This window comes from Tenrec ecaudatus, chromosome 8 (genome assembly GCF_050624435.1).
Source record: "Tenrec ecaudatus isolate mTenEca1 chromosome 8, mTenEca1.hap1, whole genome shotgun sequence".
In the NCBI taxonomy this organism is placed as follows: domain Eukaryota; kingdom Metazoa; phylum Chordata; class Mammalia; order Afrosoricida; family Tenrecidae; genus Tenrec; species Tenrec ecaudatus.
The window spans coordinates 101,250,041-101,276,106 of record NC_134537.1 but is presented as its reverse complement, the minus strand read 5'-3'; the positions used below and the strand labels follow the sequence as shown (position 1 = coordinate 101,276,106).

Genomic DNA, 26,066 nt, shown 5'->3' with positions numbered 1-26,066 from the left:
CTCTTCTTGATCTGAGTAAAATCTTAAGTCCTTCCCAGGATCTTCAAGACCCTACGCGACCTGGTCAAGAGGTCAAAGAGCACAGTGATTCAGCACCCACCCATTTCTCCCCCTCTTATTCACTCCACTGCAACCATATGAGCCTCATTCTTTGTCCCTAAATACCCAAGCCCTCTCCCTCCTTGCTGCTGCTCCTTAGGCAAGGGATGCTCTGTCCCCTAAAACCTTTCCTCTGCCACATTCCGCACTCTTTTCCAAGGACCTGGGGGGAGAGGTGCTTTCCTGGTCACTATCCCTCACCCTCCATAATCTTGCTTCACTAATCTTAGCCCCACTGACCATAGTGTGAATACTTATTGTTTGTATGTTGTCTGGCTCCCTCTGCTATATAGAAGCTCCAGACTTTCTTTTGGTCCTGCGATTTCTCCCATGCCTGGAACAGTTTTGGGCCCCCAGTGGATGCTCGCTAAATCTTGTTGAAAGAAATGATGAAGCTCCGTTAACATTTGGCCACATGCATTACATAAATGTCTTTCGAGTGGACTCTGTAGCAGGCTGGGAATCACAGGAATAAGTCAAGTAACAAAGCATCCTTTGCTGAGACTTTACAATCTAGTACAAGAGTTAAATGCCATCAGTTAACTATGGCATAAGGAAAATTTAAAAATCAGAAGGAGGCGGATGCGGGGAAGGAGTCTAGGTAGCACATAGCAGTGATTGGAGTCCACCAACCACTGCTGCTCAGGAGAACGATATAACTTTACAGGGGTGGAAAGCCTCATTTTCTCCGTTGTTCCAGTCAGAATTAAATCAGCATCTTCTATCACAGTGCTTGCTCATCCCCAAGTCCATAAAGAGCTTATCTCCCAGTATCAGCCTATGCTTGTCAGTCCATATAGCTCAAGGGCCCAGGGCAGGAACAATTGAGTCATTTCACTATCTCAAACCAGCTTTCGGATTCCCAGCACCTAGGTAACTCATTCACTCTCTCTCTCCCCTCTCCCCACTTCCAGTGCTCCCAGGGCAGAAGATCAGGAAGCTTCCTCTGTAAGGGCTTGGAAGGAGGAGAGACAGAGAGAGAGAGAGAGAGAGAGAGAGAGAGAGAGAGAGAGAGAGAGAGAGAGAGAGAGAGAGAGAGAGAGAGAGAGAGAGACCTCTCCTCTGAAATGTGGCTTCCTCATCCAGAGCTATACAATGGGACTGAAACCTCTGTCCCACGACCTGCTGGTGAGCATGGCAGCCACACGCAGTGACAGAGTGCTCTAAACGCCTCCACCAAGCATATCTATCAATCATGCATTCCCACCTGAGGGGAAACATTAGCTTCATTAAAGGTCATCTGGCATCAGACTGAGTAAACCCAACCCAAACCAACTTCCTGGAGCTGAGCCAGACTCAGGAATCCTGTAGGACAGAGGAAAACGGCTCCCCAGGGATTCTGAGGTGGTAAATCTTTCGGGGAGATGACTGCCACATCAAAGTGACACATAAGCCATTCCACTATCAGGGTTCCCCACCGATTAGGTAATACCATGGAATTTCTTTCTAGACCTGCAGTGTCTACACTTCCTTCAGCAAGTGAAGCTGTGTGACCCAGGCTAAAGGCTTGGTCTCTCTGGGAAGTGGAGTGATCCCAGCCGGTGAACCCGGGGCTGGCAGGCAGAGCTGTGCCTTCAGCATGAGACTCCTCTGCTCGCTGCTCGCTGCTCGAGGACTGCTCCCTTGCTCGGAGCTTTCCAGAGGAATGTAATCTCAGCCGCCAGCCTGCTAGCAAACGTGCCTCGGGCCCCTGCCGAGGGAGTCCGTTCTGGCTCTCTCCCTCCCTCCGTTTGCAATCACTATTTATTTATCTTGGGAAGTTCAAGGAACCAGAGCCTGCAACTGGGAGAGACCCCTGGAGCTAGGGAAGGAAAGTGAAGGGGCCAGTGTCTGGGCCCACTGTCTGTCACCACCAGGCAAGGGAGAGAGGCTACTTCTCTGCAGAGTGGGGCAGGGGACTGGGCTGAAAACACTGCCATCAGAGGAAAAGGGGTGGCCACCTGCGGGACCATGGTGGTCCCATAAAGGACAGAGGACTGCCACCCTGGCAGCGCCCTCCTTCAGCAGCAAAGGCTGTCAGCTGGCAGAAAGGCCAGTCTCTGCTGAGACACTGAGGAGCAAATGCGCTGGGCTGGGACTCCCTTCTCTTTTCCTTGTGTCTCAGACAGCCCCTGGACCATATAGAAACAGAATCCCAGGCCTTTTCGCCCATAGGGCCAGTGCGTAGGCGCCATACTGCACCCTTTCCATTAGCAGCTGCATGTCTAGCCACTGTGCCACCCGGCTCCTTAACTTTAATGGGCATTACAATCCCTTCAAATCCCATGAGCAATTTTCATCTTGCTCCCCACCTGCCAGGGTCAAGCCCAGTCCAAAGCCTCCAGTCCTCTCTGTCTTTAACAAGCGAGTTTCCCGAGTGACCTAAATGGGTACGTGCTCTACTGACCAAAGGTGGGCAGCTGGAGCCCCCTGGGAGGAGGTGCAGCTAGTAGTCACAGCCTTAGCAATCCCATGGGGCTGCCTGAAAGCAACTAGTGTCTCTATCCTCCCTCTAATCCCCCTCACTCATCCCTCCCCAGGCTACAATTTACATTCATGCACCCTGCCGGCAGGCAGGCAGGCAGAGCCCTCCGAGAGCCCAGACATTACCTGCATTAGAGTGTTAGGCTAGGGTTGTGGACCAGGCAGCTGAGAAGAGAGCGAGCTGATTCTACAAAAGGGGGGCCTCCTGACACAGTACAGTGCTCTCCCCCATGGCGGCAGCGGCACAGATCTCGGCTGGCCCCCCTCTCGCTTTCACAAGCATACGCCTGCACACGGATGTGGACAAGGTGGGAGGCCAGATCTAGCCATGATTGCCTTGGCCTCTGACCCCTCTTTGACGGAATGACAAGCACACCCTGCTGGGCAAGGTCACCCGAAGTGGAGGAGGATCTGCTGACCCCTTGGTCCCTGGCTGCATCCGCCTGCGGTGCGCTCACTCCCAGTTTGAGGGCCGGGGCAAGGCTTGCAGACCGGCGCGTCCTTCTAGGGGCCAAGCAGGTGGAGTCTCCGCAAGCCAAGAGCAGTGATCCAAGTTCACCCTGAAGCGTGAAGGCACCTCCGGCTAGGCCCGCAGGTCCAGGAAAGCCAGGTCCCTAGGGTTAGGGACCAGTCAGAGGAGCAAGGTGGGATTTGGGGAAAGGTGAAGGCGGTTGGGCTAGAGGTCTGAGATGGGTCGGAGAGAGGAATGCCCGACCAGGGAAAGGGGGTCAGGAGGGAGCTGGCGGTTAGGCTCAGATGGGGTTCAGGGGACTGGCGGGCTCCCGCTTGGAGCCCGGCGGCGTATCGGGAGGCGCTAGGGCCTCGCGGATGGACTGGGCGGCGAGGGGAGGCTCCCTCGTCCGGGGCGGGCGGGGGCTGACGGCGGCGGGAGAGGCGAGCCCGAGCCGCCTCCATCCATGGCACGGAGCGGCGGCGGCGGCAGGAGCCCGGCCCCGTCCGCTAGGTCCCTGCGCGGCTCGGAGCGAGCCGAGGACGCGCGGCGGCCCGGCAGCAGCGAGTCGCGACTCGGGCCGCGCGCCTGGGGACGGCCGGGGCTGCGCTGACAGCCCCATCCCAGTGCTCCCCGCCCCGGGCACTCGCCGGACATGCCCCCGGGGCGCGGCGGCGGGGACCCCAGGGCTTGCCTCCGCCCAGGGCCCCCCGCCCCGTGCTCGGGCACCCCGGGACCCCACTGAGCTCGCGCCCGCACGCCCGGGTCCCTCCGGCCCCAGCGCTGTCGGTGCCCGTGGGGCGATGGGCTGATGGGCGCGGGGAGACGCAGGATGCTGGGGGCGCCCGCGCGCCTGCTGCTGCCGTGGCTCCTGCCCCTGCTTCTGGCGCCCGCGGGCCGGGGCGCTCCGGGTTGCCCGGTCCCCATCCTCAGCTGCAAGTGCTCCGGGGAGCGACCCAAAGGGCTCAGTAGTGGCGCCCCCAGCCTCGCGCGCAGGAGGGTGGTGTGTGGCGGCGGGGACCTCCCGGAGCCCCCAGAACCTGGCCTCCTGCCGAACGGCACCGTTACGCTGTGAGTACCCTCTGCGGCCGCTGGGCGCGCGGGAGATGGGGGGCGGAGGGGGAGGGCAGGGAACAGGGGACGACGACCGGGACAGCCCTGAGTGCAGGCGCCCACATGGGAGGTTTGGGGGAGCTGGGGAGAGTAGACTGGTGGGGTGTGGAAGAAGACTTCCTCCGAAGGAGTCAGGATGTGGGAGCCCCTCACCTGCACAGGTGAGGTGGAAGGCATGCGGCCGCCAGGATGCCCACGCCCCACCAGGTCCCCATCCCCAGCGATTGTTGTGGGCTTCGGGGCGGAGCTGGGGTAGGAAGGGGACAGGGGAAAGAAACAGATCTTGACCACCGCTGAAGCTGAAGCCTTCCTAGGACCCGCTGAAGGTGGAGGTCGTCCAGTTGGGGGTGCCCCACCTGACCCTGGGAGGGGTCAGGGATGCACACACATGCTTGTTGTTGGATCCCTAGGTTCCTTTAGGGAGTCGGAGACATGTCCAACAGGCTCATTGGCAAAGTGAGCTCTGGCCTGAAACAAGCTGTGGACGGTTCTCAGTTGACTTTGTGCAAGAATGGTGAAGAAAAAAAACCTGGATTTGAGGGCCCAGCATGCCTCCAGGCCTCCTTCTAAGGCCGATGGAGATTCCCTGTCCTGTCAGGGCCTTACTGTAGTCCAGCCTTGCTGTGGCTGGGCCATCACCTGACCACAAGCCTCCTCACTGAGGCCCTGAAGTCCCCAAACCGAAACAGGAATCAAGCCCCCCTGGGCAGGGCAGCAGTGTGCCCTGAGCTAACCACGTGTTCAGAGCTCTGCACACACTGTGAAGTGAGGGTCCTGGCCTAGCAGCCCTCCCTTCCGCTCCCAAGCTGGATCCTGCCGACCCACAACATCCCCTTCCCTGTCCTCCTGACCCTAGCGGCAACCTTTCTCCACTGCCCGGTGCCCCCAGAGCCGGTGCCCCCAGAGCCGGAGCTGGCGCATAGCTATCCGATTGTGTCCAGAACAATACAGTAACGCCTCTGGTTGGGTGAGTTCACGGGCGGCCCGCTTCCTGACAGGACGCGAATGGTCAGCCTCTGACTCTGGCGGGCCTGGCCTGCATTTTCCCCAGCTGAATGTGTGTGTAGGTTTGCATGTTTGCCTTCGGGGAGGGGGAGTGGGGGCGGTCTTATCTGCTCTCTCCTGCCTCGCTGTAGAGTAGGGAGAGAAATGGCCTGGGAAGATTGGGAAGGCGTCTGTAGCTGCTCATTCCAGGGCCCTTGCAGTATCAACTGGTGCGAGCAGCCCAGGCAGGCATGGGCATTCCCCAGCCCACTCAGTTCTGGAGGAGAAAAATGCTCGCTGTCGGGCAGAACTGGGGTAGTGGCTGTCTGAGTCCCAACTGCACCGTGGTTCTCAGGCTCCGAGAGGGCTGTGTGTACGCGTGTGCGTTCGTGTGTGCGTGCCCTGTGACTGTTCTCACTCGCGTACGATGCTCCCCCAGATGCGGTAAGCTTTCTGTACATCTGTGTGTTGGGATTAGGGAATCTTAACATTGTGAAGGAAGGGAGGGTGAGGGGGGATGGAAGGTGGTTTTGCAGTACATCTTAGAATGATTTGGCAACTAATGCTTTCCAGCCATGGCTAATTCCTATCCAGGCCATTCCAAGGAGCGAGTGGGGCCAACTGTGGGTGAGAATGGGTTGTGACAGGATGGTGGCACATGTAGCTCCCAGCTCACCCTAAAAAGGTCCCCCTGTCCTCCCCAGTCACTGGCCCAGCTGACATGAGGCATCTTCCTGATGCCGCGACCCTTTCATACAGTTCCTCATGCTGTGGTGACCCCCCAACCATAAAATTATTTTTTAATTTTTTACCCCCATGAAATTATTTTTGTTGCTACTTCATAACTATAATTTTGCCACTCTTATGAATTGTACGACCCCTGTGAAAGGGTCGTTTGACTCCCAAAGGGGTCATAGACCACAGGTTGAGGACCACTGTTCTAAAGGAACAGCACCCTACCCCACCCCACTCCCCAAGCCTGGCATCCATCCCTACAAGGTACAGCAGGAAGCTCCTGGAAGTCCACCTCCCTATCAGCCTGAGCTGTCGCTGACCGCCCAGCTGGAGGCATATTTCTTAGACTCCAAAGTGCACCAACAGATCTCAAAGATCTCTTCAGGGCCAGCAGGTCAAGGGCTTCGCTCTCAGGGCCCCGTCCCTCTGGCACACCTACCCCTGCTTGACCAGCTTCCTGAGGGCGAGGGGCCGCAGAAGGGGCTGCCGCCTGAGCTGGCAGCCCAGCCAGAAGAGAAGAACACAAAATGTTCAGCCTTCCCCTCCCCAACTGTCCCCCGCCCCAGCTTACTCTCCTCACTTCAGTTTTTAAGCACAAATTCGGCTTATCACTGTTCAGTTTGTCACTTTGTGCCGGTAGATTTGTGCAGGATGGCTCTACCCTTTTCCATCCCCACATTCCCACTGAGGGGCCTGCTTTTTTCCGGGCTCTAGAGTGGGAGTTACACACTGGGCTGGGATCCAGGTCAAAAGGTGGAAATCACCAGGCAGCTCCGGGGGTGGGGGGTGGGGGAGAGGAGGCTTTCTACTCCCATAAACAGCAACTGTCTCAGAAACCCACAGGGGCAGTTCTGCCCTGTCCGATAAGGTTGCTGAGTCGGCATGGACTTGATAGCAGTGAGTGAGAATGGGCTACCAGGTCCCTATGTCCTTCTGGCAATCCCACCACCACCCCCACCCCCACTGCAGGCCCTGAGATTCCCAGCCCCTGAAGGCTGAGAATCTGTCAGGAAAAGACCATACTCATACTCAATGGGATCAGGTCTCTGTCTGGAAGGAGCTCTCGCGGGGCAATTCCTTGAACCCTCCTGTGTGCGTACCTCACTGAACCACCCCCCCCCCCACCGGTCCACTCCACCCTGTTCCCTCAACCTCTGACCGCTGGGTTTGTAGACTACATACACTCTCCACCCTTGCCTGGTTTCTTTCATTTGCCGTTTTCCAGAAAAACAGAACTCCTGGCTTCTTCCCATCTGTCCCAAACCACCTCCACCCCCTATCCCCCACCCCCTCGCCCCAGGTCTTACAACCCAATCTGTGCTGAGGTGGCCAGGGCAGCTCAGTCTCCAATGTGCCCACAGAGCAGGGCCCATGATGGGCTCTCTGAAGGGGAAAGGCCCCTGGGTAGGTGAGTGGGTGCCTCCACTCACCCCAGGGCAGCCGCTAAGGGGCCTGCTGCCCTCTGGTTCTCTGCTCTGGGAGCTAGAATGAGGGGAGGGGACCCGGGGTAAATTCCAGGAAAGGGCTGATACTAAATAACTCCAGGAGGAAATCTGTTCCCAGGACCTCCCAGGTTATCTGAGCAGCCCGGACGGACACACCAGGCTCATAAATTCCTAGAATGGCTTCACCTCAGTGATCAGCAAACCCAAGTTTTGCAAGCCCTCCAGCTGAGTAAACTGAGGCTGCCTGACTGCAAGTCACAGAGCTCGCTGGGTTCTCTCCTCACACCTCCCGTGCAAGGGACTTGCCCTTCACCTGGCTGGACATGGGGCCCAGTGCACATGGAAGCTGCTGTTAAAAACCTGGTTCCTTCCCAGCATGCCCCAGGCCCTTTGGATTAGGAACCATTACGAGGCTGGTTAGAGAGGGGGGTGGGCATGGGACTGATCTCTCCAATTGCCCAGCTACCAGCATCTCAGGGGGGTGCCCGCCACATTCACTGCCTGCATTGGGGGAGAATGGGCTGTGGGTCACAGATGCGCTTTCAGCTGGCTGGGTTCTCTGGCTATGCATTTGGCGGTCCTCAGGAACATGGGAGGTCAGGCATGGGCAGGAGGGAGCAGGAGGCCCCTTCATCTGCACCCCTCCCCCCAACCCTACCCCACCCACCCGTGCTGCCTTTCAGCCTCAGGGAAGTGGTCCTTGAACCACAGATCTCCCTCCTGTTTCTGGACTGGACTTAAAGTTCTAGCTTGGCTTCTCACCCCAGTGCCCCACACCCCAGCCACCAGGGCCCAATCAGGGGAGTTTGGACAAAGTGGGCCAACCACCATACACATGGCCTGAGGAGAGTGGAGAGATGCTGGCTGAAGGGGCGGGCCCACACTGGCTGCCCCCACCCCCTCCTAGTCCACCCTCTCTCCCCCATATGGTTCTCATAATGTCTGGGCTCAGAGACAGCAGCCAGAGGAAGTGGCTGTGCACAGAGAGCTTTTGTGAGGGAGAGGAGGGGGAGGGGGAGAACTGGTCAAGAGAAAGCGGGAAAGAAAGGAGGAAAGAGGCTGGGGACTTGGACAAGCACCCTGACCCACCCGCCATGCAGGGCAAGGCATCCCCATGTGGGTGGACTCCCAGACCCCTTCTGACCTGAGGGAGGTGGAGCATGAGGAAGTTCAGAAGAAACCCACTGCCTCCCTGACATCCCTGTGCCCTCCTGCCCCCCTCCTGGAGGAGCTGGAGGCTAGCTGCTCAGGCTTAGGGGGTAGGATTTAGTTAGTTCCTTCTTGGGGGGGCTTGGGAGCTCCCTACCTGTAGGGCGTAGGGCTTAGGAGTGTGTAGAGTAGTGGGTCCCCGGGCCTGTCTCAGGGCACAGGCTGAGCAGAGAGCACAGAGCCCTCCTAGGCTCATTGGGTGAGTCCTCACTGCACTGAAGACTGGAAATGCCACCCTGCTGAGCTCTCTCCCTAAAAGAAAACTCAAAAGAGCACCCTGTGGATTCCCTCTCAAGTGTGGCTGAGGAACTGCCCACTCAGGTGTCTTAGACTGTACATTTTTCTGAGGGCACAAAGCCTCATCTTCCTCCCTCGGATAGCTGGTGGGTTTGAACTGCCAACCTTACTCTCAGCAGCCCCACAATGTAGCCAGCTACTCTACCAGGACTCCCTTGGCTCTAAAAGAAGGCACATATCATTCACTGCCAAGTGGATCCAGACCTCAACATTTTTAAATTCAGAGAGAGAGAGAGTGTGTGTGTGTTTGTGTGTGTGTGAGTTCAGCCATTCCTGAACCCCCCAAGGAAGTCTTTCTCTGCTGGCTGGCCACAACAGATCACCATGTCTCATTAGGGGGTCCAGGGAGAGAGAGGCAAAGTCTGAAAAAGTCCCCAGCAGGCACAGGCAGGCCAGTGTCATTTGAACCAGTACCTCATGGGGTCCTGTGTTTAAAAAGAAAGTATTTCTAAGCTTATCCCATGTGGGACACTTTGGGATCAGAACCCTTTTCTGAGAGAGAAAAAGGCCCAAGTTGATCTCTGCCCTACTCACTGATGCTCTCACCCCAACCCAGCGAGGGGCATCGAGACCCCAAATGCCACGTAGCCTGAACAGGCCCCTGCTTCTCTTCATTCCCCAGGCAGGCAGGAGACTGCCCTGAGCCCTAACAGAAAGCTGGGGGGGGGGGGGCACTCTAGGCTGCGGAGTTGGGGGAAGATCCGGTAACTTCTAAGAAGGGGCTGCTCAGAGGGGCTGTTTATTTTCACTCCCCAGCCCAGCCGCTCGCTCTGTTCTATTTGGAGCTCAGAGACGACAGGACGGAGCTGCCTCCTCCCCTTCCTCCCTCTCATGGGCCCCCATCCTTCCCAAACTCCAGAACATTCCTCAGCTTTTAGGACTGGGTCGAGAGGGCAGGAAAGGGGGAGGGGAGGAGAGAAATGGTAGAGTGTAGCTGACTTGGCCAGTCTCCCTGGACCCGTCTCCCCAGGCCTGCCTTCAGTGTTCCTCCCCGCCCCCTACACACACACACACACACACACACACACACACACACACACACACCCAGGGAAGGTCAGGATGGGGGAGCAAGGGAGTGTGCAAGATGGATGGGGCCAGGTGAGGGGCAGGGGAGCCCATCTGTCACTGAGGATGGGGGAGTGCAGCTTCAGGAGGCAGCTCCCACCCCCAACTGGAAGGACGACATCTCCCAGCTGGAAAGGGAAGGAAGGTCCCTGCCTCCCCCACCCCCCACCCCCAGCCCCTCACCGGGCCCCAAGGGCTCCTTGCCTTGCTGGGACTGGTGTGTAGGGGCAGAAACTATGACTTCTGGCTTCACTAGACTATAGTCACTTCTTGGGAAAGGCCATGAAAAAGAAGGGGGAGGGAGTCTCCACGCCAGCCCCTCCTTACTGAGAAGGAAGCAGAGGTGGGGGTTGGGGAAGGGGTCCTGACCTCCCGAAGACCATACAGCTCCTGGTCAGCCAACCACTACTAGACTCCCTTCATGCGTCATGCTTGCCATTTTGCAGGTGTGAAGCCTGCTGAGGCAACATTCACAGCAGGATCCATCCCTTAGAAAATGAGAGGTACACTAGGATGTGGGACTGACATGCCTCCTAGAGGCTTGCTAACCAGTCCCTCTGAGTTCTAACAATACCCTTGCCCCAGGCCCCAAGAGCCCCCAGTTGGCTTCACCTGCCCACTCTGCTTATGGAGATTCTGCTCCGAGAGCCCAAATGGAAGCATACATGGTGCTGGACATGCCGGGGACAGACTGACCCTGCAAGTATGGCTGGCCCACTCTCAGCCCCACAGGACAGAGCCCTCCCTAGACAACACAGCTCTCAGCAGGCAAGGCAGATCCAAGTCCTCTTCACAGTCTGAGAAACCACTCCTATTCCATTCATCCATTTCCCCAGTCAAGGTGACACCTGCCGCCAGTGTGAATAGGGACCTCCCCAAAACACGGCCTAACAAGCACAGGTGCGCTTAGTCATTGTACCAACCCAGGAGGTGAAATCAGAGAGATCTTGTGATCCCTAAAGCGCTCTTCCGAGTGTTTCTGCTCTCTCCTCAGCCACCAGCAGCTCAGAGCTAGGTGACCCCTGTGTAACAGGGGTTCTGGAAAGACTCTCCTATGGAGTCAGGTGAGGCAGAACAGGAAGGTGTACTGTCCTGGGTGTCAGGAGTCGGCTTCCAGGGCTGATGGGGAGAGTGGGGAGGGAGGGGGAATCTGCCCCTTGACTTAAGACACCCTGCTCTCCACTGTGGATTCTCTGTCCCCTGACCACCACTGGCCTTACTTGAGATTCTTCTGTAGATACTCAGCACCAGCTAGTGCCCACCATCTGCCCTAGCCCCATAGCAGACCACCACCGGCTGTTTTCCTTCTTGGCCTTGACCTCAGGCCCTGCCTGGACAGTCCAGCTTCAGGGTTGAATTCAGGGGCCATCCTAGGATGTAAGCCTCCACAGCCTAGCAAAGAAGCTCATCTCTGGGCTTCCTTTTAGAACCAGGAGGTGTTCAAGGAGAAGCCACAGGGAAATCCCAAATCCAAGCCCACGGCCATGGCGTAGACTCGGGCTCCTAGCTGCCCTCGAGGACAGGGAGGAACTGCCCCTGTGGTTGCCTGAGACGAACTCTGTATGGGAGAAGAAAGCCCCATCTATCTCCCTTGGAGCAGATGGTGGTTTTGAACTGTGGACTTTGCAATAGCAGACCAGGGCTCCTTAGGGAAACACAGGCATGCCCTCTTCCACACTGAGGTTTCCTGAACCCAGGCCTAATGAGTGGACAGGAGAGAAGCTTTGAAGTGAGGGGAAGTCACGGAACAGCAGCCTTCAGCCTGGGGGGGGTGTGTCCCAGCAAGGCCCCATTCTCGAGTTTGGAGGCCATTTATCTTCTCAGGAGCCCAGCGGTGGAGCAGATGGTCAAACACTCACCACGAGGTTGGCTGGTGCGGTCACACATTGGACTATTGCTGGGAAAGACGGGACGTTCAACTCCTTCCTGTAAAGGGTTACCGTCTCAACACCCACAGGGGCAGCTCGGCCCTGCCCTCCAGGGCCACCTTGAGACGGGACCGGCCCGATAGTGGTGAGTTTGGCTCTATTATTGATGTATCCCTAAGGGCAGCTCGAAGGACAGGCTGACGGTCTGCTTATGAAAGGTCACAGCCTCGGAAACTCGGGAACTGTCAGGTGCTGGACTCTACTTGACAACGACAGAGTCCCTGAGTTGAGCAAAGAGTTGAGCACTGGACTACTTACCACGTGGTTGGGGATGCAAACTCACCCAGAGGTTCCTCAGAAGTAAGGCCTGGTGATCTGCTTCCAAAAGGCCGCAGCCCTGATCACTGGACTGGACTGGTTAGAGTCATAGCAACCGCACTCATATCCTAAAACGCACTCATGTTCTTCACGAAGTAGAATCGCTGCTAATCCCAGGAGGCCGGCTGGCACTGTCAGGGAGGCCGTTGGCCGGCTCACCTGGAAAGACTGGGGTTTCAAACCCACCACCCAAGAGCTGTTGACGCCAACAAAGATTCCCAATTTGGGGACTCCCACACAGGGTCACTGTGAGCCGGAATCCACTCTGTGACAACGGAGGTGCTGGATGAATTAACGTAGCATGACATTTGGTAGCTATTAATTTAATCTTTATATGAATAAGTATGCATTAGTAAATTTTACTGTTCCAGATTTCAGGTGCCTTGTGGGCCCTGGAAATGCTGGTGGGCTCTCACCAGGCTGGGCTGGGAGCTCCATTCAGGATTGTGTGTGTTGGGGGTGGTTTGGTTGGATGGTTGGTTAAGAGCTTCAAGCCTTTAGTGGGTTTCAGCATAACCCTTCCCCTCACCATCCGTTGTCTCCCTAAGTCACTTCTCAGTTGCCCAAAACAGGGCTGGAGACAGACCTTCCTAAACCAGAGAGTCCAGGGACCTCCTGACTTCCCTGAGGGTCCAAGATCCTGAGCAGATGGGATGCTGGGGCACTTGAATCTGTGAGTGTGAGTGTGTGTGTGTGTGTGTGTGTGTGTGTGTGTGTGTACACATAGGTGGGCAATAGGCAATGGTCGAACATGTATGCTTCTTCCTGCCAGTGTGAGAACCGTTTGGTTCAGGCATATGCTGGCTTCTCCTTGCCCCACAGGCTGGTGCCCACGTGACTACTACAGGGTCATCTTTGATGGCGGGGTGGTATCTGGTAAGTTCCTGCGGCTGCCCAGAGGCCACAGGGCCTCTCTGTAGACGCCAGCCACTCGTTCCCTTGGCCTCGAGCCTCATTAGTGGTAACTGCCTGCTTCTTACCCTAAAATAGGACCCCACTCGGGGGAGAGTTCTGGAATGGACTCGGCATGCCCCTTCTCCTTGGCCAGATTTCAGACTCTAGAGAACAAGGGACCCCAGGGACTGGCCCCTCTTGCAGTCGCACAGGCAGGAAGACTCCTCCAGTGGGAGGAGGGGAGCAAGCCGCCCAAAATTCTGGACCCGAGCAGGGTTGGTGTGGTTGAGAAGAAAGCCCACCTGGTGACCCCGAGGTTGTCCAGCGGGCGAGAGGATGGTGCAGGCTGAGGTGGTGTCTGTCTGGCGGGTTTGGGGTTAGAGAGAGCCAGAGCTGGCACTGCATCCATGACTGGCTACAACTGCTGGGGCCTGTTTCCCTCCTCAGCTCCGTTTTTGTGGCTGCCCTGCCCTGTCTGCTTTCCTCCCACGAGACAGCCTCGAGTCAGTGGGAACATTTTTCTTCCCATTGGGTTAGAAAGACGGAGTGTGTGTGTTTATCCAGCTCATTAGCAGCCTGTAACTGCAAGCTTCCTACCTGCTCATAAGGGGATGTAGGGGGGAGGAACCAAGCACTTTCCGCCCCAATCATGGCCCTCCCCAACCAGCCCCACCAAGAGCACGTCAGGAAAACCCGAACCAACAAACACAGCAAAGCCATCTGTGACCAATCCCTGTCTAAAGTACGTTTCCTCAAAGCTATTCACATAGGCAAAGCCAAAAGGTTGAATTTCAGGTATTGAGGACTTGAGTCACATAACTATCAGCCCAAAGTCTCTCTAAGAACTGGAAATGTGAGGGAAGTGGGAGCGAGGAGGGAGAGGAAAAAATGAGGAGCTGATGCCAGAGGCTTAGGTGGAGAGCAAATGTTTTGAGAATGATGAGGGCAATGAATGTACAAATGTGCTTGACACAGTTGATGTATGTATGGATTGTGATAAGAGTTGTATCACTATTCTTATCATAATAACTCTTATAATAAATAATAAAATTATTTTTAATTAAAAAATAAGAACTGGAAATGTGTTCTCCTGAAAGGGACCCATGTCAGGAGAGGGATAAAAACCTAGCTGCCTGGTGGCCATACTTTTGTGAGTGGGCTGGAGGGTGGGGGGTCAGGGACGTGTCCTCTATATCAGGCACACGTCTACCAAGGCTGGAGTTTGCACCAGGCTAGCAAGCCGGAAATGTGGGCTTCGGCCGACCCGCACGGTGCCCTGTCCTCCCCTCCACAGCACACACATAGAGGCTGCCTTCAGACAGGTCCTGGCCTCTATGGGGTCTGCGCTCAGGGCAGAGGGGAGGGGGCGTGGCTGGAAGCTGGATACAAAGCCAAACCAAGAAAGACATTGTTCTGAACCAGAGGTTCTGGCCTGCCTGTTCAGAGGCCAGTCCCCTGATGTCTCTCTCTCTCTCTCTCTCTCTCTCTCTCTCTCTCTCTCTCTCTCTCTCTCACACACACACACACACACACACACACTCACTCACTCACTCACTCACTCACTCACTCACTCACTCACTCACTCTCTCATTCACTCATTGTCTCAGTATCTCTCAAGCAGTCTAGACTTACTTCTGAGGATGTGCTGGCTAGAAGGAAACTGAATAAGGGCTAAAGCTGCCCCATCAGCTATGGCAGCTGTGGGTCACCCGTGGCTGCTGAGCCCTCCTAACCCGCTGACCCCATTTGAAATGTGCTAGGGTTGCCTATGTAGGGTCCCCCTAAATTGGACTCTACTTGCTGGCCATGGCTTGGTAGGTGTGTTAGTCTGGGCAGACTAGAAAAACAAATTCATCAAGATGCTTATGTGTATAAGACAGTTTTATATACAAGAGCAATTGAACATGGAGAAAACATACCAGCCTAGTCCAAATCAAGTCCCTAAGTCTGATAATAGCTCATTTGTCCAATATCAATCTATAAAGTCCTCTTCAGACTCTCGAAACACATGCAATGAAGGCAAATGCAGGACGATCACAGGCCAGTGGGTAGAAAGTCTTTGGGCCCAGTGGCGTTGTAAGCATCTCAGCACTGGCAGGGGTCTCTCTGTGACTTCTCTGGCTTCCGAGGTCTGGTGGCGTCCATGTGGCGTGTCTTCTGCAATGTCTCCCAGGGAGTAGCAGAGAGAGAGAGAGAGAGAGAGAGAAGCGTCTTCTGCTTCCCAAGAAGGAAGTCCCAGATTTCCCAGAATTCTCAGGAGAAGACCATGCCTACACAGAAGTCTCATTGGCTATCTCCAGACTGACAGCCTAGACTCCACCACTACACTCTTAATCCTTAACTTGACACCAGATTAGGTGAAGACCACAGTAAGGTTGCCGTGAGGGAGCCCTGCTGGCTCTGTGGGTCAGGTGTTGACTGCTAGCAGAAAGGTCAGAGGTTCAAACCCACTCCTGAGGAGAAGGATGAAACTGTCTGCTCCTGTAAAGCTGTACAGTCTTGGAGACCGAATTGACTCGATGGCGGTTGCCCTAAGTCTGAGTCAGCTCCCTGGTAACAGGCTTGTTTTTAGGCTTCAGAAGAGTAAAATACAAACCGGATTTCAAAGACTGCCCAAACTGAACTCACTGCTATGGAGTTGATGCTGACTCCTGGTGGCCCTGTAGGACTGGGTGGAACTGCCCCTGTGGTTTCCAAGATTGTCACTCTTGATGGAAGTGGAAGCCCATCTGTCTCCCACAGAACAACTCGTGGTCTCAAACCACTGGCCTTGCAGTTAGCAGCCAATGAGTAACCACTATGCCACCAGGGTGCCTTAGTGCAAAAAAAAAGATTTTTCAATTTTTATATGTTGAATATGTGTTGAAATGGGTAGCATTTGAAAGAAAAAGAAGAAATGATAGTGTTTTTGGATATATTGGATTAAGTATATTGTTAAATTTATTTATTATTTTACTTTTTAAAAATATGGCGACTAGAAAATGTTAAATTACATGTGTGGCCCACGTATTCCTATTGGGCAGCGCTGATTTGAAACACCTGGAGTAAGTGACTGAGGTGACAGGAGTCCCGATTAGAGACTGGGGACGAGGGCATAAGCACCCAGCACTACCCCTGGACCTCTTTGGGCAGCATGCTGGGATCCCAGGTTTCAATTTCTCTGACTTGGGAATTAGGAGCCTTTTAAAACTTTCTCTGTAGTTCAACGATGGAAGTTTTTTTATATAAACTTGTTTTTCAGATACTTTCATGACGTAATATTTTTGTTTCTAGTGGATGTCTCTCCAACTGACGTCCTCAGCTATGCTGTTGCTGCTGTTAGATGCGATCGAGTCGGGGCTGATTTAATAGTGACCCAATACACAACAGAATGGCACACTGCCTGGTCTTGGGCCACCCTCGGAGTCACTGCTGCAAGTCACTGACTCAACCCATCTTGTGAGGGTCTTCCTCTGGCTCACTGACCCTCTACTTGACCGAGAAGGATGGTCCTTTTCCAGGGACTGATCCTTGTTAGTGATATGTCCAAAGCGCATGAGATAAAGTCTTGCTATCCTGGCTTCTAAAGAACATTGTGTTAGTCTGGGTAGACTAGAGAAACAAATCCATAGAAACGCATATGTGTATAAGAAAGTTTTACTTAAAGAGTAATTGAAGCATTCCAACCCAGTCCACTCCAAGCCCATAAGTCTGATATTAGCCCATATGTCTGATACCAATCTATAAAGTCCTTTTCAGACTCATGAAACACATGCAATGACACTGAATGCAGGACCATCACAGGCCAGTGGGTAGAAAGTCTTATGGATCCAGTGGTGTAAGCATCTCAGCGCTGACAGAGTCTCTACATGGCTTCTCCAGCTCCAGAGGCCTGGTTACATCAGGGAAGGTCATGTGGCTTCTCCAGCTCCCAGGGCGTAGTGCCATGTGTCTTGTCAGTAAAGCGTCTCTAAGTGTCTCTGTGAGCCAAGACAGAGTGTATCTCCTGCCTCCATGGAGGAAATTACAGGCGTTCCCAGAATTCTCAGGAGAAGGCCACGCCCACACAGAGGCCTCATTGGCTATGACCCAATTGACAGACTAGACTCCACCCTTTCACTCTTCATCCTCTCCAGTTCCAAATTGACACCAGATTATGTAACTCCCACAAACATTCTGGCTGTACTTCTTCCGAAACAGTGTTGTCCGTGTAATCAATACTCCCCACCAGCACGACCACTGAAATGCATCACTCCTTTCTCTGTCTTCTTTGTCCCTGGTGCAGCTCTCACCTGCACACGAGGCCACTGACAACACCATGGTTGGGTCAGCAGCACCTGAGTCCTCAAGATCACTTTTTGTTTTTAAATGACTTTTTTTCAGTAGATTTTCCTGGTGTAGTACCTTGTTTGATTTAGTTTATTTTAATCATTTTGTTGGGGGCTCATATTGTACAATTGCTGCCACCATCAGTTTCAAAACATTCTCTTTCTCCTTGAACTCCTTGAGATCGGCTCTCCTGGACCCCTTCCCTCCCCCACCCCCCTGGAACCCTTAGTCTTTGATTCTGTTTTTCTATAATAGTTTTGTTTTGTTTGTCTGTTTGCCACATCTTACACAATCCAATAAATCGATTCACATACAATTCTGCTGTCGATCCCATCGAGTGGGGTTACATGTCATTAATGTTATCAGCTCCTCACTCCCCTCCCCCCTCCTCTTGTTTTGAGTTCTTGACTGCTACTTTCTTAGTTGTTGATTATGGATTCAAGTAAAATGGAGTCCTAGACAATTTCAATATGTTCTCTGTTGATTGTTGTCTACGGATCCATTTGGGGAGAGTTTTGTTTTTTGTTGAGAAGCCACCCCCACTGAAGCCTGGAGTTTTTGATCTTCACAGGTAAGTAGTTCAAGTCCTCCTCACTTGCAGCAAGCCAGTTTGTCTCATCTGCATAGCGCAGGCTGTTGGTCATCTGCATACCAGCTTCTTGGATTCTTTGTTCAAGATGCAGACTGAATCAGTGTGGTCAACGGAGACAACCCCGCTGACACAGACTTTCCCTGGATTTAAACCACGCAGCTTTCCCTTATTTAAGTACAGCTTCCTCAGGAGCACAATTAAGTATCCTGTGATTCCCATGCTTCACTATGTTAAACATAATTTTTTATAATCCACAGAGGCAAACGCCTTTGCATAGCCATTGGAACACAAGTAAACATCTTTCTGATATTTTCTGCTTTCAAATAGACCCATCTAATGTCAGCAATGATATCCCTTGTTCTAAGTTCTCTCCTAAATCCTTCTGGATTTCTGGCACTCCCTTTGTCGATGGACTGCTGCCACCACTTTTAAATGACCATTGGCATAATCTTCCTTCATGTAACACTGGTGTTATTTGATCAGTTCTGCATTCTGTCGGATCACCGTGGCATAGACAAGTGAGTGCTTCCAGAACATTTCCCTTGGTCTCCCATCAGTTTCTGGAAAGCTGGGCTTTCTTCCTTCAATACCATCCATTCTTGATCATATGCTATAACGTTGACCAGTTCCTTTTGGAAAAGTGAGTCTGTATGTTCCTGCTGTCTTCTTTTTATGCTTCATGCATCATTTAATATTTTGCCCATTAAAAAATAAAAAGGAGAAAAGGAAAAACTCACTGCCAGCAAGTCATTTCCAAATTACAGCAACCCTGTAAGACAGAGTAGACCCCCCGTGAGTCTCTGAGGCTGTCTTTCCTGGTAGGAGTAGAAAGCCTCCTCTTTCTCCTGAGGAGCAGATGGTGATTTTGAACTGCTGTTGTTGAAGTTATCAGCCCAACATGCAACCAAGATACAACCAGGGCTCCATTATTTTGCCCCCAAATCCTTAAATATTGCAAACCGAGGTCAGACATTTTTCTTCAGTGCTTTCATTAAGAACTAATGAGCAGGGAATTTATAGAGGTCTAAATAAAGGCATGTACATATGTAAATATATTTATATATGAGGATGGGGAAATGGATCTATGTGCATATATGTATAGATTTAGTATTAAGGTAGCAAATGGACATTGGGCCTCCACTTAAGTACTCCCTCAATGCAAGAATATTTGTTCTATTAAACTGGCATTTCATGATGCTCACCTTCCCTACACAATCACTGAAGACAAAGCGGTTGCATAAGCAAATGTGGTGAAGAAAGCTGATGGTGCCCGGCTATCAAGAGATATAGCATCTGGGGTCTTAAAGGCTTGAAGGTAAACAAGCCTTCAGAAGCAACAAAGTCTACATGGAAAAAGCACACCAGCCTGTGTGATCACAAGGTGTCAAAGGGATCAGGTATCAGGCATCATCAGAACAAAAATATTATATCCTTGTGAATGAGGGGGAGTGCAGAGTGGAGACCCAAAGCCCATATGTAAGCTATTGAACATCCCCTTATGGAAGGGTCATGAGCCAGTCGAGGTGCAATGTAGCAACAATGAAACATACAACTTTCCTCTAGATCCTAAGTGCTTCCTCCCCCGCCAACAATCATGATCCCAATTCTATCTTACAAATCTGGCTAGACCAGAGGATGTACACTGGTACAGATGGGAACTGAAAACACAAGGAATCCAGGGCAGATGATCCCTTCAGCACCAGTGGTGTGAGTGGCGATACTGGGAGTGTAGACGGAAGGTGGGTTGGAAAGGGGGAACCGATTACAAGTATCTACATGTGACCTCCTCCCTGGGGACGGACAACAGAAACGTGGGTGAAGGGAGACCTTGGACAGGGCAAGATATGACAAAATAATAATTTATAAATTATCAAGGGCTCATGAGGGAGGGGGAGCGGGGAGGGAGGGGGAAATGAGGAACTGATGCCAGGTGCTTAAGTGGAGAGCAAATGTTTTGAGAATGATGAGGACAATGAATGTACAAATGAGCTTTACACAATTGATGTATGTATGGGTTGTGATAAGAGTTGTGTGAGCCCCTAATAAAATGATTAAAGAAAAACAACAACAAAAACAACAACTAATATTCTTCCAGGTCTTGGCACATATCATGGTTTCAGTATATTTATTATTATTATTTCATTATATGACTATATTGTACTTCAGGCCTATTTCTAGAAAATAAGATACTGCTTTCTTCATCCACTGACATGGGTCCATACATTAGTTAAGCCTGCGAATTAATGTTCTGAGCCTCCTCTCTTCATAAACGGGGCTATGATAATCTGGGCCCCATTCTTCTCTGGCCACACCCCTGTCTTTTCTCTAATGGACCCCACCTACCTTATCAGCATTTCCAGCCTTTTCTAACCCCCATGATAGATCAGTTCCCGAGAGAGACCCTTGGATAGTGAGGGTTCAAGTACCCCCCCTTCTTCCTCTTACAATGTGAGAATACTCTCTGGCCATCCAAGGGCTACTGGGGGGAGGGGAGGTCTTCTCTCCTTCTCAGACTTCCGAAAGCCGCCTCCAAGCCTCAAACTCCATGTGAGATGAATGGAATGAAATGGGGGTCGGAACAAAGTGGACGTCAACTTAAAGTCAAGTACTACACATCACTGAGAGGTCATTGCCATTGAGGTGGTCTTCCCAGCCCATCACAGGCTTTACAGGCCCGAAAAGCTGACAAGATGGTGATTTGCCATTTATACCGTGAAACAAAATCACCTCAAGCCATAAAATGAGAATAAGCAAGTTCATGAAGGTTCTACTTTTTCTCAGTGACTAAAAAACAAACCCCATTGCCATTGAACGGATTCTGACTCACAGTGGCCCACGGGACAAAAGAGAGCCGCCCCACGGAGTCTCCAGTCTTTGACGTGAGCACACTGCCACATCTTTCTGCCACAGGCCCGCGGGTGGGTTCAAGCTGCCGCAGTCGTGTGTTTAACCACTGTGGCAGCTTGCTCCTTTACAACGATGACTCTGATACATAGTTGAGATTCAAGAAAATGTGTGTGTGTGTGTGTGTGTGTGTGTGTGTGTGTGTAGCATGATAGAAACTCACATTGAATCCCTCACTCACATTGAATCCCTCACGGCCCCGCTGTGAAATACCACTGTTGAAGGGATCATTAGGTAGAGGCAGGAAAAGTGGACAGGAAAGAGTCTAACTGAATGGGGGAGAAAGGGAGGAAGGAGGTGAAGTCTCTACCTCTTCCCATTGACCCAGAGTCCGAGTCCCCCTTCCACTCCAGCCTCCATCCTGGTCCCTCTGTTTCCCACAAGACTCTTGAAGAGTGTTGAAGATGGAGGAGCTGGAAGGTCTGGCATCCCTGGTGCTCCTACTGCCTGTCTTGGTGGTGCCCCACCCACTCCCTGGAAGCCTTGGCACAGGTCTTTTTTCCCTTCTTGTGGTAACACATTTTGCCATTTTAACTCCATTTAATGTGCACTTCAGTAACACCAATCCATTCACCATATTGGGCACCCACTAAGACTAGTCACTCCCAATAGTTTCCATCTGCCCAAACAGGAACAAGGCACTGCTGAAACATTCTCTCCCCTAGCTCCCGCCTTCCACTCCTGGTAACTACTAACCAAGGGTCTCTAGGCACGCTCGTCTAGGTGATTTGTATCATTGAGAGCACACAGTAATTTGTCCTTCTGTGACGGACATAGTTCACGCACCCTCATGTTTTCAACGTTCATTCAAATTGTAACATGCAACCGGAGTTCATTTCTCTGTGTGGCCTAGGAGAAGTCCCTTGTATACAGTCTCCGTTCTGCGTCTTGTGTATCCATTTGTTCATCTCTGGGTGGACACTGGGTTTCTCTCCGTCCGTGGCCCATCGTGAGCAGGGCTGTTATGAACATCAGTGTACAAGTATCTGTTTGAGTGCCCACTTTGAGCTCTTTGGGGACCATGCTTCGGAGTGGAATTGCGGGGTGGGGCTGGTCTCTTTTGCATAGCTTCTTCTCAGGCTGGGCCAGGCCAGGGGCCTGCACTTCTGGTCTTCCCAGCTCAATTCTCCCATCAAAGCCAAGAAAAGATGGGAAGTCCTTTGCTCTGCTCAGGGCAGGCAGCTCGGACTGAAAAAATCATTAAAGCCTTTGACTAAGCAATTAACTGGAGATATGAGCCCCTTGGGGTTGGACCTCCCCTCCTCCCAGCAGGGAGTTGGACCTCGAAAGGCTGAGTGGGTGGGCAGAGAGGCTTAGTCGGTTTGAGGCCTCTTCCCTCCTACCTGAAAGACAGACAAATCAATCAACAGAACTGGGAGGGAGCCGAGGTTCAACCAGCTTCTTGCCAAAGCTGTAGACAGGCTTGAGGAAGCAAAGATCTGATGTAGCCCACTAAGTTGGGGGCTTGGGGGAGCTATGTGGGGTCACCTTCCAGCGAAGCCCTCGGCTCCAAGGAGAAAGTATGGAGACCCCAAAGAAGGGCAGCTCCTCCCACCTGCCCCTAGACCTGCAGGCCTTTCAGTACCATCTGCGGCCAGAGCCCTGACGCAGTTCAGCCAATGATGTGTCCACCTCTGTGCCCCAGCACCCTGGAGAAGGACACGCGCCTGGGAAAGTGGAGGGGCAGTCAGAAAGAAGGCCCTGCCCGAGATGGAATGACACCGTGTTTCCAGAATGGGCTCAGGCGAAGGGACAGTTGTGAGGACGGTGCAGGGCCAGGCAGGACCAGCCAGTGTTTCCTTCTGCTGCGTAGAAGGCCACTATGGGCCGGAACCAGCTCCAATGCACCTCACAACCACACCCTCCAGAGATCTGTCTTCTCTGCTACTTTCTGGGAGAGGCCTGGGGGCCTGTACAAGGACAGAGCTGGGGCGGGGGAATAAAGGGGTCCCTGTGGGGTCTTCGCTGTGGTTCCCAGGTAGAAAGGGAGCATCACAATTTCACTCCCTACTCAGCTCAGAGCTAGGCTGGGGGAAACTGAGGCAGGTGACCTGTCTGCCTAGACTGCTCTGTGGCTCCTCCCTACCATCTCCTGGAGCAGACAGGGGCACCTCTTACACAGCGCCCAACTCCCTGGCCTGCAGGGTGGCACTTGGGAAGAGCCTGGCTCCTTGAATAACGGCACCTTCTCCGGCCTGTGTTCTCCCCATCCCTCCAGGCTCTTGAGCAACAACAAGATCACAGGGCTCCGCAATGGATCCTTCCTGGGACTGTGGCAGCTGGAGAAGTTGTAAGTACTCAGGCAGGTGGGGAGATGGCGTCCTGGGTGAAAGGTCAATCCGGGATGAAGAGGAGCCCTGGTGGCTGAGAGATCTCACACAGACAGACATCCAGACCAACCCTTCATCAGCTAAGCTGAGCTGAAGCAGGGTTTAGGCAGGGAAGGGGCTAATGGCAGCTCATTAACTCGCTTTAATGAGCAATTAGCTGTGCTGGAGCTTTCTTCTCCTTCCAGCTGGGCGCCCACATGAAAGAGCTGTGTGAGCCCAAAGGAGGGGCCTGCGGGTGGGGAAAGCCACCAAGTCCAAGTCTCCCCACCAGGTCTCCGTGGGGCTCAGCACAGAGTAGCTTTTTGGACTTGGAAGTGCTAGCACCTGGCCAGCCTTCAAGGGTCTTCTCCTTGGGAGCCCCCAGGTCGGGTGGAGGCCAGTGTGTGGTAGGTAAGGGAGGAGAAACTCCTGGTGGTGTTGGGCAGTGAAGGGCACACGGAACCCCCAGCCACCCAGCTCTCCTCCAGAGTGCCCTGTGCACAGAGGGCTAGGGCGGGGTGCACAGGCCCTGGGCAAGGCAACCCCTAAGCTCCCAGCTCCGATTGCATCCTCTAGGACTAGCTTCCAGGCTCTGTCCCTCCACAGAGGCCTAGGCTTCCTATCTCGTAGGAGTCTGATGCTCGCTCTCTCCCCCAGGCCCTACCCCTTTCCCATCTCTACTCACTTCTTGATGAGCAATCCCAACCGCCCCTAATTATGATCCACTGCTCCCCCACTCTGCCCCCAGTGCCATTTGGCCCCCAAAAAACTCATTTCAATAATGCACTTGACTAAGGTGTGAAACCTGCTCTTAGGAGCCAGAAGTTCATGGCCAGTAGAGGCCAGCAAGAGCATCCTGTCACGATGCTGTGGGTGCATTACTATGAAGTCGGCCGGGAAGTTTCCAGGCTGGCCCATTCGAGGAGTAGGGAAGCATTATCCGTTTTCCATGCTCTTTGGCCTTCTCAACCATCTCATGAGGCGACCTGTGTTATACCCATAGAGCTGTGGAAGGAAAATCTTCTCACCCAGACCTCTGGGATGATGACGGGAGCTTGGTGGCCTCACTGGCTTAGTCGGGGGAGGACAAAGGAACAAGAGGTGGGGCAGAGGAGCTGCTCTGTCTCTGGGGTGCAGCAGCCAGGGGCTCTGGGTCTGCTGGACACGCACTGTGACCAGCTTCCTCTCACTGGCTACTTGGAAGCTGGTCCTCAATGAAGACAAGGGCCACCTCCAAGCTGCTATTTAGAAGTCCATCCAGTGCCAAGAAATAGGGAAGCATTTGTTTTGTTTGGCTTGGTGTGTGTGGTGAAAATATACACCATACCATAATGCAGCCATTTCTACATGTATCATGTCGAAACACTGATTCTATTCTCACTATCTTTTGCCAAATTATTCCACCACCATAAACTTGAAGAAGTAGGGAGGCCGATTTCCCCTACCAGGAGCAGGGCAGCATTCGGGGCTCGATCCCAGGCTTGGTGGGGTGTGGAGCCGCAGAAAACCAGGCGCTCCTTCCTTCCAGGGCTGTTTTGAAGGAAGACAAACCACAGCTGCCTTTCCTGGCCCCTGAGGCCCAGTCACCGCCCGCAGTTGCTCTCCCTGCTTTCATGTGGGCTGCGGCCAGTCTCTGGGGACCTCACCAACACCTTCTCATCTGCACCCACTTGCTGCCATCTGTCAAAGGCCTACTGGCTCTGCCCTCCTTGCTTCCTTCCTCAGCCACAAGCCAGCCAGCTTTCGGACCCTCACGAATATCTCGAAGCGGCTCCTCTCCCCACCATACCCCCACAGCAGCTACATCCCGAGCACAGAGAGTGACGGGAGACCCCATAGCTGCCACCAGACCCACGGTACTCCCGGACCCCAACCCATTGCTACCCTGTAGGACAGAGCTAACTGCTCCCTGGGCTTCCTGAGACTGAGTCTTCACGGATGCCAACTATCACTTTTCCCATCAAACGGCTGGTGGGGTCGAAAGCCGAGTGCTTCCACCGCTGCGCTGCCTTCCCACAACTCCTCGTCAGACAAAGCTGGGAGAACAATCAGAGTAATTGGAGATGGGAATCGCTGGGCCGTGCCAACAGCTAGCCAGCCTGGCTCCTAACCCAAAGGTTAGGGATTTGAGTTCAGCCAGAGGTGCCTTGGAAGAAAGCTCAGGGAACGACTTCGCAAACACAGCCCTTCAAACCCCACAGAACTGGAAGTGTCCCAAGCAGACAATGAATGAGAACAATGGTGGGCAGTGAAGGACGTGGTTGATGGCATGGGACCATCTGGGGAGACCCTGTTGCTTGTGGATCGAATGTGCCGTGTAAAATTCCAGGGCCAGGTGCCCAGGTCTGGGGCCTCTGTCTCCCTATCTGTAACAGGAGGAAGGTGAAGTGGAGGATTTGTAAGGTGCCTTCAGATTTAGCATTCTATGGCCCTTGATGTGTGCCTTGTGAGAAGGCAAACCAAGAACCAGAAAGATGGGGAGTGGCCTTGCAAAGGTGGGGAGACCTGCAGGGCAGAGGCATGGGCTGTGCTGGCCAGAGATGGCACCTGTGTATGGAGGAGCACAGGGTGTCCCACGCGGCTGCTCACCACTCTCCCAGCTGGAGGGCTCTGAAGTCCTGTCGTTCCTGGGTCACCCGGGAATTTTTTCACAAGGTATGCAGGCAGTTCTCAGGCTCATGAGGGTTGGGAGCCAGTGGACCAGATGACCCTTAGACTGTGGGTCTATTCATCCCAAATAAGACGCCGCGGCCTGGCATGTAGTTGGTGCTCAGGAAACACTGATCTCTCTGTCTCCTCAGAATCAGATGTCTAGACTTGGGCAGCTGAGGCCATGGCAGCTTAACATCCCACGATCTACAAGCAGCAAATCCCGTGGGAGGGTTGGGGCCTACCCTATTAAGGGCAATGATAGGGCTTCGTGTGTGTGTGCGTGTGTGTCTGGAGTAGGGG

At 53.4% G+C, this 26,066-nt stretch overlaps 1 protein-coding gene across 1 annotated transcript in view; it reads left to right on the top strand.

Moving 5' to 3' along the window:
• The first annotated feature begins 3,455 nt into the window (after positions 1–3,455).
• ADGRA2 (adhesion G protein-coupled receptor A2) overlaps positions 3,456–26,066 on the top strand; it is a 46,641-nt gene continuing 24,030 nt past the window's right edge. Inside the window, exons 1-2 of the mRNA XM_075556699.1 lie at positions 3,456–4,084; positions 23,024–23,095. Of these exons, the coding sequence (XP_075412814.1) occupies positions 3,825–4,084; positions 23,024–23,095 (332 nt within the window). The 5' untranslated portion in view covers positions 3,456–3,824. The remainder of the gene's footprint in view (positions 4,085–23,023; positions 23,096–26,066) is intronic.